This window comes from Scomber japonicus, chromosome 2 (genome assembly GCF_027409825.1).
Source record: "Scomber japonicus isolate fScoJap1 chromosome 2, fScoJap1.pri, whole genome shotgun sequence".
Lineage (NCBI taxonomy): Eukaryota > Metazoa > Chordata > Actinopteri > Scombriformes > Scombridae > Scomber > Scomber japonicus.
The window spans coordinates 23,308,603-23,322,359 of record NC_070579.1 but is presented as its reverse complement, the minus strand read 5'-3'; the positions used below and the strand labels follow the sequence as shown (position 1 = coordinate 23,322,359).

Here is a 13,757-nt window from a genome sequence, read left to right as displayed (position 1 = left end):
AGGCGAAACACATTTGTTTAAGTTGGCTTAGGCATCTAATGTGATCTTTAGACAAAGACAGAGAGGAAGGACAAGAGTCCAACAGCGATTTATTTCAGCACTCATACACTCTGTGTGTTTAGTGTTGTGCTGTAGATGCAGAGTGATGGCAACGTTTCCAGGCAACATACAAGATTATATTGTACCCACTGCGCCCAGTTAAAAAATAATTAGTTTAGTCAGGGAAGAGCTTTAGAAAACATTTAGTACTTAGCTCTCATGTTGTAACAAAATCTAATCATCAGGCTGGAACTGTATGAGTGTCTTTTCTCATATGACCCAGTTTATCTCTATCAAGATACTTACTGAATGTAAAACTGACCCAAATAAAAGAGAAAAAGTCGTAAACATATCCTTTAATTTAAAAAAGAGAAAAACAACCAAAAATGAACAATGTGCATAAACAAACAGGACGTGTACATTCTGCTGTGAACATATTACAGTATGTGCCTTTATTTCACAATGAAAACACAACATCATACTAACAAAAAGGCAGCGGAAAAATAAATTATGTGATTTTGCAATGAAAAGGGGGGAAAATTGGTGTGAGGTACAAAGAAAATGTCTGTTGACTATACACAAAACTGAGCAGGTGTCCAAAGGTTTGATTGAATATGTTAAATAACAGATATACAATGTAAAGACAGGCCAAGCTGGAACAAAAACATTTCAGCAAGATTGGTGCCAGTATATAGTATTACTGGATTTGCAGCCAGATGACAACAATCAAAGACCTCCTGTATATTTCCATAAATAAATTAAAGAATATCTTATATATTTACAACATTTCTTGATTAAAATTTACAATTGTAAAAAGGCAACACCAGAGTGAACATAAGAGTATTTTACAAAACATTTACACAGACTATTTACAGTGCTATGATAAGCAATCACTTAAAATCACTTTTTTCTATGTTCATTTAAAAATGTACATATTCTTCATTTTGGTTCACTTCAGAAAAATTCAGCAGCTTACCATCTGTCGCTTTTCATACTCTGAACCGTATGTATAGATAGATGTAGGATGATAGAGAACAAATGAGTTTGATATGTGAGCCAACAAAGAGGAAGTCCACACAGTAATTATGAAGGCCATCCCACTAAGGGCTAAAGCACTATCTGGCATTAACTATCACAGAAACTGGTTTGGAAAGTCTGTAAGGCTCGTTTTAGCCCCCATAAACAGAACTAAGCTATCAGAGTGTGGATGGAAGGCACAGATCAGGCTTTTCAAGTTTAATTTGCAGAAGAGACAGGTTACATTTCTTTAGGTAATGAAAGAGAAAGAAAGCATCTGTATCTTTGAAAATGACAGAATGCTTATATAGACAATTTTCAGATTCGGCTTCAAAAGAGTCAAAGCTCCAAGATTAAGAACATCATCTTCTGAAACCATTTTGTGGCTTTTTGCAATTATGCTCTGTTATGTCCAACTAAACCACACTTTCAAAGATCTGCATTTTTTATTTTTATTTTTTCCAGTTCTCTCTTTGGACTTGGACGGCACAGTGCTGAGGTCAGAAACATAAGCCACAAAATGAGGTCACAGGGGAGGGAAGGGGCTGTTAAGCAGCAGCAGTAGAATAAAAATGGCTTTTGTTGCTTCATCTTTGCATTAGAGAAAAAAATCACTTCAGATAGAAACAATGTCTCCTACATCTCTTGGTCATGCAACATCCATGTCATCCATGCTCAGCATTTGCCTCTGCGAAAAAACATAACACGGAATGAGCATACTACATATTTGCAGTGCATTTTGAAGATTATTTTATAATAATAATAGTAATAATATGTAACTTAGCATCAAAATTAAGATACCTGAGGGTAAACGTAGCCATCAGAACTGTTCCTGCAGATGTGCACCTCATCCTCAGTGGTTTTCTGGTACACAGGGTTGTCAAAGTGGATGGTGTTGGTGTTCTTCAGACGCCAGTGTCTCCACAGCAACGCCGCTCCAAACAACAGCAGGGACACGACCACTAAAGAGTAGGTGAGAAGAGTTGACGGACAGGTGGCGAGATAAGGGCAGGGAAGTAGTGAAACAGCCATTTGAATTACAAAGTGTGAATGAATGGGGCAAGCTGAGGTGTTTGACAGACCCAGAGACAGAAGATGAAATGTAGAACTTACTTATCGGCAGCACAATGTAGAGAGCAACAGAACGCGACTGCTTGGCTTCTGCGGGCATGGCTGCATACCTGTTGATCGCTGGAAAAGCATAGAATACAATGTTTTCATTATTTCTTTGATATTCAAAGGAATATTTGGAAACATTGGAAAATACACTTAGTAGCTGTCTCCCTGAAAGCTAGATGAGAAGATTGATACTACTTGTGCTACTAATACTGCACCCAGCCAAGAAATAGTCCATCACATAGTGCAGCCATGTGTCTTTTTTAATTGTTTCCCTTATTACCCTTGTTTCAAATCTTCATGCTAAAATAAGATAACTCACTGGTGCTTCAGATTAACCGTACAAACATGACAGTAGTATAGATCAATAACCATAGCAACAATACTTGGTACATTGCATCAGTTAACTCAAGCCTGATAAAACTAAAGAAATTATGTCAGCTGACTACAAACAATCTTTACATAAGACTGAGAGTCAACAATCATAGCAGCATTGCAGAGCTTCAAGCTAAATGCTAACATCTGCATGCTTAACATGCTCTGAAAGACAATGCTAACATAATTATTGGGTAAAATGTTAACTATTCTCTTCTATGCTATCTTAGCATTAACTAATCAGCACTAAACCCAAACAAAGAAAAGAAGCTGATAGTTTTGTATTTGATCACAATAAATAAATAAATAATTTTGTATTTATATATTTATTTTCTTTTTGTATTTTATTGCACTATGGAGCACCCATGAGTTGTGTCCTTAACAAAAAAGTTTGGACTGAATTGAAAATATTGGACAACTTAAAATTAAAAAGTTAAAGGTTCACCAAAAATATCACAATTCATTTTGTCGGGAATGTCTTTGGCAACTAGCATGAATAAAAACTTTTTTTTCCCACTGTTAAGAGGTGTCACAGGTAAATCCTCATACAAATATTCTATGTTGCAGATAGGCTTTAATCACTTCTCCAGTACATTGTGTCGATACAACCATTATCTTTTCTGTTTCCTGTACCTTGAGCAGAAGCAGGAGGCTCGTGCATGCTCTGTGTGGAGGAGACTTTGGGCTGGATAGTTGAGGTAGTTGTGGGTTTTTTGGTAGCTCTGATGGTGGTGGTTGTAGTGGTCGTCGTAGTAGGCTTGGTGGGAGCTTTTGGTGGGAGGGCAGCTTCAGTTTTGTTTTCAGCGGGAGGGACAATTGATCCTGCCAGGAAAGTAAATATAAGGGTTACTGTCATGATTGTGTGTTAAATTCCAGTTCATTTGTAGAGCCAGGTGCATGAAACACCTACCTGTCACACATTTCCTCATGTCAGGTCCCATGGTCATGTGGTCAGGACAGGCGCAGGTGTACTTAGGAGGGTGCTGGTTGATCAGAGGAGCAGGGAGGCACATAAACTCACAACCTCCATTCATACTGTTGCTCTCTCTGCACCAGTTCTTACCTGCAAGAGAATAAGGTTGGCATAATAAAAGAGAAAGGATTAGAAAGTGTGATGTGGTCTCTATAGTTTGTCGAATGAGGGTCGGCCGCGTATATGGCATGTTCTTAATTTTAGCAGCGTTACTCTACCGATTGGTTGCTTGAGTTTGTGGTACAGTACGATGTCCTCTGGTTGGATCAGGTCCCCTGCCAGCTTAGTGATATTCTTTCCAGTCAGACGGTTGGCACTAAAGACAGCCTTGTTGTGTATGTCTGTCCAAAACACTTTCTCCTGTTTAACAGAGAAAAAAATACATTTCAACAATATTAAATTAACAAATTAATTAATCATAAAGGCTGATTAAGAATGAGCACTACTGACTGAGTAGTTTGAAATATAGTAGCACTGGTAAAATAACAACTAAATAATAACCTATTAAATTACATTTTTGTGTTAACATCACCTTTAATGACCTTTATAGACCTTTATAGACATTATCTGGGAATAAACTGACCATATAACTTCATAACTAACCTCAAAGACAGCCAGAGAGCGGGGGTGGGAGAGCATTTCCTCGCTGAAAATGAGGGTGTGTCTCATCCCTCCATTCACGTCAATACTGGAGAGAGTGTGCATCTTGGAGTCCACCCAGTACAGACGCTGGTTGACCAAATCTGTCCAGACACAAAACGAGATTTGACTTGTTGTTACATCTGTACACAGTTTGAACTGTTTTCATTTGATGTGTCCATGGCACTCTGCTTACCGAGGGTGATGCCAGTGGGCCACAAAATGTTATCTGTTACCAAGGCAACGCGGTCGGCTCCATTCAATCCACTCTTCTCTATCTTAGCCGCCTCGCCCCAGTCTGTCCAGTACATGAAGCTGAAGATGAAACAAGAACATTTATGAAAACCTGAATAGTGATCACAATAGACAATCTGTGAAAAGATGCAGTTGATCCCAAAGACAATTTTAATCATACTCACTTGTTTACTGGGTCCACTGTGATGGCTCTCGGCTTCTCCAGGTTTTCTGTGATCAGGGTCTTCCTCTTACCGCCGTCTGTCGTTGCCACGGAGATAGTCTTCAAAATTCGGTCAGTCCAGTAGATGTTGCCATGGATCCAGTCAACTGCAATGCCCTCTGGGGCCTCAATCCCACTGCCAATTACTACAGTATGGCGAGAGGAGTCATCAGCCACGTCTATCTTGGAACTGTCAGGAAGCAGATGAGGATGGAGAGTTTTACTTTAGAGACAGATATCACTTCATCCGCAGTCTGGCCTATATCACAGTCTCTCACTCACAATGTATTCTTTATTAATCTTGACAGGCATCTCAACAGTGACTGGTCTTTACCAGTTGATCACGGCACAGATACGTACACAGATATGTCATAATTCCACTTTACTCTCTTCTAAAGCACATTTGACCAAATGCTGAATTTAATAAAGTTTCTGTTTTTTTAACCTGTAGATTTTCTTCAGGGAAGCGTCCGACCAAAAGATCATTTTGTCAGGAATGTCCATATCCAGAGCCATCGCATTCTTCAGCTGGGGGATCAGACGGACATACTCGCTGCGGTCCACCGTCATCTTCCTCACCTCATGTCTGTCTGTGAAGTACAGGGTGGGCACAGTGCCTGGAGGAGAAAGGAAAGAAGATAAAAGGGGAAAACGGTTAAGTATTTGTCAGATGGGACTTGTACTCTACTTTAAGGATCAAATATTGAACAGGTATTACCTGATTCAGCCCGGCATGTCTTGCTCACAGGGTCTATCTCGTAGCCCTCCTCACAATCACATTTGTAGCTGCCGGGCAGGTTAATGCAGATCTGACTACAAGTGTCTGGCTGAGCACATTCATCAATGTCTGCAGGTGAAGGAACAGAAGGTCAAATGGCAAATTATAGATAGATGTTGGGGAATAGGAAACGTTTCTCACAAAGTCATGTTTTAATGGAATAGATCCAAAGTTTGTTACTGGCCTAGATCTAAAATAGAGTGAAAATAACTTTTTTTAATATCTGTTTTTCATCTTTTTAATGGGGAGACACTGCAAATTTCCTCCTCTCACCTTCACAGGTTTTCTTGTCAATTTTCAGACTGTATCCAGCAGGGCAGGAGCAGTTGAAACCAATCTTCAGATCGTTGCAGACATGGGAGCAACCGCCATTGCTGGTCAAACACTCGTTGTTTTCTGTGGCAGATACACAGAACTTTCAAACAGTATTCATGAAATCCATTCTCTTAATGGTGCTTCAAATTGTCAATGAACTCATTCAAACCACAAACTTTTTAAGCCAGCCAGCTGAGGCTACATGGCTAGCGATTTTATTTTCCAGGCTATGATGTGGGTTTTCCTGTTCTCAGAGGAGTAATGGGGCTAAATGTATTCCCATACTCTGATACACCTCCCTTTTGCTAGTTTTTATGAGCAGTGTTGAACACAAAGGTGGAAATGAAAATGTAAAGCATGGCTGCACTTACCACACTCTTTAACAGGTTCATCTGACCGGTCCCTGCAGTCTGTCTGTTTGTTGCACACCTTTTCCATGCTGATACACTCCCCACTGCGACACTTGAACATAGTAGGACCGTCGCATTCATTTACTGTGTAGAAGAGCAAGAGAGTATTAATGTAACTGTAATCTAAAGGGAAAAGACAGTAGTGCATTTTAAAGTCGTTGTTTTTTCCAATATAAGTTTTACGTAGGTCTTATATTGGAATAAAATTTGAGATCAGTTAAAATGAGTGAAACTAGAGTGGATCTCTGTGAGAGTCACCTTTGTGGCAGCCAATCTCATCACTTTTGTCCCTGCAGTTGAACACATTGTCGCACTGGCGGCTACCATGGATACAGGCACCATCATTACATTGAAACTCATCTGGGCTACATGTAGATCGAGCTAGAAAAAAAGACAAATGGATGAAAACAGGAAAAAGTGGAGAGTGAAGAATGACACGATATAGAATGAAAAATCATAGTTGACATGATTTATTGTGGTTCTCTTTCTATTAACGTTAACTCTCTGTATGAAGATTTATCAGTGGAGAAGGGGTTTGCAAAGGAGAAGCTGTAGTGAAGAAAACCAACTCACTGCAGTTGACCTCGTCAGATCGATCGTCGCATTCCGTGTCTCCATCGCAGCGCCATCTGGCAGGGATACACTGTCCATTTGCACACTGGAAGTCGTGGACGCTGCAGGACACTGCCTTCTTCTCTGGCTGCTGTCCCACACAGTTCTCCGGCCACTCGTCAGACCCGTCGGCACAGTCTTGGTCTCCATCACAGCGCCAGAGGGCCGGCACGCACACTAAATTGTTGCACTGGAAGGAGCGAGAGCTGCAGGTGGGTTTTGGGCAGGAAGCCTCATCTGAGCCATCTGGACAGTCGTTCTCACTGTCACAAACAAAGGTTTTGGATACACACTGGCCACTGGCACAACGAAACTCTTCAGGGCTGCATTGTTTGGCTGCTGCAGTGAGACAGGAAGTGGAGAGGAGACGAGTTAATGTGACGATGAAGCTGGAAATATAAATTTCACACCACCAACAACACATCAGTTGAAACTGAAATAACTGTATTACCATGCTGCTAACACTCCTATCTGCAGACACAAGACACTCTGCCCCCAAGCCTTTCATGTTCACTTTTTGTATTTAATTATTTATTGCAACTTCCTAATCCTCCTCTTCTTTCTAAGGCTATACTATGCATATATTCTTGTGCTCCCATGCTCCTGTAACAAATACTTTTCTCTGTATAAACAATAATAACAATAAAGTTTATCTTATCTTAAATTATCCTAAATTGAACCAATTCTTATAAGACTATACTTCTGTAGGCAAAATCGGTCACTTCTTTCTTGTATCATTAGCACTTTTCGCACACGTGTCATCCTCTACAAGGTTACCTGGTTTTTATTTATTGAGTTTTTACTATTTTTAATGTTAAAGTTAACTATGCCGGTAAAGTATAAAATATGTATTCATAAAACTTACTGCAGTTTCTTTCATCAGCCCCATTGTCACATTCAGCTCTGCCATCACAATGCCAGGATTTTGGTATACACTGATTCATGGGAGGTCCACAGTTGAACTTTGTCAGCGGACAGGTTTTATTTCCTGAGGACGGAAAGTCAGAGAGTGACTCAAGTGATCAAGAGATAAGGCTGTGACTACAATCATGTAACTGCTGCTGCTGATTATTATGTTACAACAGGGTCAAAAGATTAAAGATTTAGGTCAAGGCATTTACATATATCTGAAATTATTAGTGGATTATTTGATTTGTTGTTAAAAACCAAATTAATTAGCAACTATTCTGACACTTGATTAATCACTTGATTAAGTCTAAAATTTGGCTGGTTAGTCTCTCAAATGTACAGATTTCTTCAATATTCTTTGTCAGCTATGATAATAAACTGGATATTTGTTGATTGGATAAAACAAGAAAACATGGAATATTATATTGGGTGTTCTTGATTATTTTCTGACATTAGCAGGAAAAACTATTCATTCCTATTCTGAAAATAATGGTCAGATTAAGTCCACAAAAAAGGACTCATTAGATGTGTAATGCATCTCTGTTCATTGCAGTTTTATCTTATTGACAAATAGAATTAAAGTTCGACCCTCAGACATAAAATAACATACCACAGGTTGCTGGCAGTTCATCTGTTCCATCACCACAGTCGTTTGTCCCATCACAAATCCAGTTGGGGGTGATACACCTCCCATTTCCACACATAAACCGATTGGAGCTGCATGTGGAAGCTGCATCTGCCAAATAAAAAAAAGTAGAGTTCGTTCAGGGTGGCATGAGACTCACTGCTGAGTTACATCATCACCTTTCATTCACATTAACACCACAAGCTCTGACATTATCAGCATTTATTGCTCAATTTACACCGCTCATGAGCCTCTCGTAGTAACATGAGCTTGTGTCAACACACAACAACATATATCCTTGTGAGGTTGATGTTTAACTGAAAATTACACACAGCATGAAATAATTACAATCAAAGGCCAGTGAACTACAGATAACTGACAGTCTGAAAGCCACATTTTACACTCTTTATTAACTCAGGGATAACCAAATTAAGATAACAACACTTTGTGGCTTTCTGATTAATGTCAGAGTAAGAATAATAGTAAGAAGTCATTAGAAGTCATTAGAAGAATAAGAATCAAATAATTCACGGAAATTTGTCTTTGGCTTCACAGACATATACACTTAAAAACTTCCTCTGCTGTGGGGTAGAGTACATAGAGATAAAGCTATTAAATGAGTGGGCCAGTTAATGATAAGTGGTTGGGATGGAGATGCTAAAATAATAACAGAATAAAGTATGAGCACATGGGTACTGGGTAGCCCTTTCTTCGTACTATACAATCATAGATTAGTCAACCCTTCTTTCTTTAACTTCCCTAAAATACACCCCTGAAGACATACAGAACTACTGAAATTTTACATAATTTCAGATATTAAAGTCCACATTTTACAAAACCAAAGGTAGATAAAGAGAGACATAAAACAAAAGAAATGTTAACTACAATAAAAGATAATAAAAAAGAGGATTCTCTACAAAAAGATGTTTTATTTTATTTGATAATGCAGCTTTGATAGAAATTTGCATTTATCACACCCACAAATTACATGTTCTTGTTATGAACTTTAAATGTTGATCAAATGTAAAACTGTTCATCTTACTGACACAGAAAACATTTACCCAAAACGTTCATCTGTTACTAGGTTTGACCCAGTTCATTGTGACAAAAATTACACGTGTCGATTTGTCACCTAAGTGGAAATGGCTTCACCGCTAGGCTTGACGTATAAAAGTTTGACCTCTGGTTGACCCTGTTTTATTTTAGGTCTTGCCCTGAGACATATCACACCTCAGTGAACATGCCATTTAATGCAAAGAGGGCATCGACATCAAGGCACATCTTTGAAACCAACACAGGCCGTTCACAATCTCTCACAACAGTGCACGGCATCCTCCATCACCTCTGCACCACCAGTCTGTCCTGTGACCTGAAGGCTGGGATAATATTAGTCAGACTATGCCTTTAAGACAATAGCATGGGAGGAGTTGAAACAATCACACCACCAGCTGCTGATTGGTCCCAATGTGGCATTCCTCATAGCAGCATCACCACAGTGACCCACAGATGAAGGCAGTGACTTAAAACACAAGGAAGTCTGTCAGCTTGGTGAATGAGTGATGGCAGTTGAAAACAGTTCAGGTCTGACCAATTACAACAGAGTCATGGGTCTCTGATTAAAAAAAATTGGAAATGATGCTTTCCCAATGTTCTGTATGTCAGCAAGAGTTATTCCCTTCTACTTTGAAAATGTGAAACCAGAAGTGAGAAATTGACTACAAGCTTTTCCTGCTTACCCCCTACACTCACACTTCCACGGAAACCACAAACACACACAAACTCCCTCATACAGTAAATGGGCGTGTAGGCCTGGTGTGAAGCCAGCGGTTATTGCATGAATGGAGTTTCCAAAGTGTAGTCCAGCTGTTCTTGTAATTTGTGGTGACACTTCACAAGAAAAATGTAACGTATTTTTCTTAAACTCTCCCTCACTTTCACTCTTTGCCAAACATTAATTTATTCCACTTACAGGAAAAGATGCAAAAGTGGGTCAATCACTGGCCCTCCTTGACCTTCAAACTCCCAACCCCCGTCTCTGAGGGTGGAAACTGTAAACTATACAGGCCAATATTTTCATTTTCCATAGCTAATCTTCCCTGCTGCTTCCACAAATGGGTCATGAGCCTCCCGAGAATACTGTTCAGCAAGATGAGGTTTCCTCTACTTCATTACTGTTTGACTTTTCTGTGGAGAAATGTGTATCTTTAAGAAAACCTATACGTATTGAGAAATCCCCAGTATTTCTTTAACATCTGTTTACATACATTTTTAATTGGTAACCACATAGTTACCCCATTAAAGATAAATGGATGCGTTGTTCAGCTTATTTTCGTTCCCTATAGCTACACTGAAAATTGAAATTGGCCCACCAAGACACCCATGTATCCTTTCATATCTAAAAACATCAAATCTCTCAAGCACAGTAGAGAAAGCCCCTTATTAAACAGAATTTGAAGGTTTCACTCACATAACCCTGCTACTGTATCCTACTTTTGATGGCGGGAAAAGCTACTGACATTTACGCTGACAGAAAGTGAGCAAAAAACCACAGACTGAAGTATACTGTACTTCACTGTGTGAACTGTGTCTCAGGCTTCTATCAAGAAACTTCAGGTGCTATTTATATCCACAGTGGGAGCCTGACAAATAGCAGGCTGCATAATCATAACACTACCATATAAGGCCATTTGAATTGTACCTCAAACAAAACTTCAAAATGTGTGAAGAATACTTGTTGGACAGCAGAGACTGGAAGAATGAATGGCAGATACTCTCAAGAGGTTAGACCAGCCGTCATTGCAATGCTGCACAGCAACAAGCCTCCTTTGTGACCACATGCGACTTTGTTCACTAACAATGCGTGCCTGTCTTTTAATAGCACATGCATGCAGTTCATACAACTCTTCACAAATAGGTGTGTTTATTGACTCAAACATGCAGCCAACAGTTAATAAATAACGAGGATGGATGTGCATCACAAGGACCAACAGCACTCTCTTCTGCTCTGGCTCTAGGGTTGTACTGGCTCTGTCATCTGACTACACATTCATTGAGATAAATTTAGCAGCCTGTGTTTAATAAATGAACACTACAGTATGTAGTCCAACATGCTACAAAATGGTCTAACCATCTTAGTTAAACACATTGGGCCAAGACAGTTAGAGAAAGTAATGAGGCCATCGTCTACAGATGAATCGACACTCTCTGCACATTTCCTTTTGTGGTTTTCATTTGGTGTCAATATCCTGTTAAACAACTATGCAGAATACCTAGAGACACTTTAGCTAAGTTCACTGAAGGATCCAAATGTGTTAGTGACACCAGCCCCACTAATTGTACAGTTTGAGATATTTCTAAATGATTGATGGATGAAACTCCACAGTGGGTGTCTATATGACTCATCTCAGACCTGTGTGAGTCATGGCAGTCTCCCGAGTCTCCTGAGAGGAAAAAAGATCTATGATATTTAGTGCTCTTTACTTCAGTGCAAAGCTATGACTAATTTCAGGAGTATGCTAAACACAACTTCAATGCATTAAACAAACCAGAGTCAGACCTTCAAAGATACACACACACATAGAGAAAGCACACGTGAATGCCGTCGCACACACACCAAGCAGATCTGATGACTGGAAATGAGACCCATGAATTGGAGAAAAACTCATGTTTTAATCCGAAAAGCTGTTGAAGGAGAGTTGAGATTATTGAAGGATTACTAGAGCAGCTGGCAGAATGGGGCTGAAGCTGGGTTAATTCTCAGCACATTGTTGGCCTTAAAGGGCATAAAGTTAACTCCCTTTTTGTGTCTGAACATACCCTTCACTCCACTGCATTTAAAAAATATATTTAATGGTTCATTTTATCAAGAATCATTTCATACATTACTAACTGAATACTCTGATCTGCAATGTGTAAATTATTTGCCAATTCTTAATTTGGGTGGAGTAAAATATACAGTACTATACTTTATTTCATATCTCTGAGAAACCAAATCAGTAAACATCAAAATCCATGTTTTCTTTGGCTTCGTCTTCATTTTATACCTTTTATTTGATGTGTTGGTCAGTTAATTCTGCTATATCTTATATTGTTTTCTGTCTCGTTTAACTCCTTTACTTCTTCCTGTGAAGCAATTTGGGAAATTTCTATATCTAAAAGAGCTATATCCATGAAATTTGACTGCTTCTGTGTGGAATATGTAGTGACTTGTAAGTTCACCTAAGTTATAGTGATTCGTGAATGTATTAAATATTAAACAACCAGTAATTTATTATTCAATATAAGCAAGTAAGATCTTTTCTCTGTGATATGTGTGTCATTACTTTCAAGGAAATCAAATGGCAGTGGGACGGTTAACACAGCTCTGGAAAATGCTGAATTTCCTGCATCTCCTCTTCCAACATGCTGTAGGGGGGATGATGAGACACAGGGCTTTTTTTAGCCGCACCCTTCCTACTTGTCAACCGTCTCTTTCTGTTTCTGCGTTTTCATCCCAACTGAAATTTGAAACCAGCCGGCAGCACTGGAGAACGGGATTGGCTGTTCGGTTGGTAACCACAGTAACCAATCAAGATACTGTGCGTAAATTCCATTCATGCCGAAATTGTACACCACAGTGTTAGTTATATTATTTTATTTTATTATATTGTTTTTATATATCACAATTGTTGAATTTACACGAGAACTGAACGATTACACCAACATTTTTGACACGTCATTTCATGTAGAGCGCAGCAGCCTCACAGGGATATTTAGCCCGGAAAACCCAAATAACGCCACAATGAGTAATGTGTAATTATCATCCGGTGTGATGCGTAGTTTGCATTCACATTTAGACATATGTGCAGCTGCAATGACACAGCCTCCCAAACTTCGCCAGACTGGAGCATCCCTCTTAGCTGTGGGTGGTAAGAACTTGCCATGAAATCATATTTCTTACCTGCTTGAGACGAACAGTGAATCAGCATCAGCAGACACCAACATGTGGACAGTCCAGCGAGTCCCCTCCACATCCTTAACATGTCCTGTTCCCCTTTTTGTGTCCTTAATTGACGGCAAAAGAAAGGTCAGCTGTGGCCACAGGTATGGGAGAGTTCACCCTAATGTTGGATCTGTGCGTAAAAGGCTGCGTATCAAGTCAGAGTGCAGACAACTGTGCGTAAAAGGAGTGTGCAAGAAAAATGTTAAGGGGTTCGAGTCACATCTGACCATTTTCTATGAGGCTGACAGGGGGGCGGGGCTACAGCAGTGGTGTGATGTTTGAAATTGGACGTGATCACCGCCTGAGGGCGGAGCCACAGTGGTGCTGTATCATTGAGATGGCGCGTGCGCGTGTGTGTCCTCGTCTCACCCCTCCATCCATCTATCTCTTCCGCCCAAACCGGTATGTTTTCCTGTGTGTGTGTGTGTATGTGTGTGTGTGTGTGTGAGGGGGATGAATGGACAAAAGAAGAGAATCTGACAGACAGAATTAACAAAGGAAGTTCAGATCC

At 39.7% G+C, this 13,757-nt stretch overlaps 1 protein-coding gene across 1 annotated transcript; it reads right to left on the bottom strand.

The window, feature by feature from the left end:
* Positions 1–1,019: 1,019 nt before the first annotated feature.
* Positions 1,020–13,427, bottom strand: ldlrb (low density lipoprotein receptor b). Its single transcript, XM_053329115.1, has 18 exons — positions 13,205–13,427; positions 8,251–8,376; positions 7,597–7,719; positions 6,693–7,070; positions 6,378–6,500; positions 6,081–6,203; positions 5,668–5,790; positions 5,335–5,463; positions 5,062–5,233; positions 4,579–4,806; positions 4,356–4,474; positions 4,124–4,263; positions 3,739–3,880; positions 3,458–3,610; positions 3,181–3,369; positions 2,170–2,247; positions 1,858–2,018; positions 1,020–1,744 (listed from the first exon to the last, which is right to left on the bottom strand). Exons 1-18 carry the CDS (start codon positions 13,284–13,286, stop codon positions 1,706–1,708), a joined length of 2,628 nt encoding a protein of 875 aa, XP_053185090.1. The 5' UTR covers positions 13,287–13,427; the 3' UTR covers positions 1,020–1,705.
* Positions 13,428–13,757: the final 330 nt, after the last annotated feature.

Coding starts and splice junctions, on each gene's coding strand:
- ldlrb (XM_053329115.1), bottom strand. CDS start 13,286: ATGTTAAGGATGTGGAGGGGACTCGCTGGACTGTCCACATGTTGGTGT. Junction 5,464..5,667: donor TGACAAGAAAACCTGTGAAG/GTGAGAGGAGGA, acceptor CTTCACCTGCAG/ACATTGATGAATGTGCTCAG. Junction 1,745..1,857: donor ATGGCTACGTTTACCCTCAG/GTATCTTAATTT, acceptor GTTTTTTCGCAG/AGGCAAATGCTGAGCATGGA.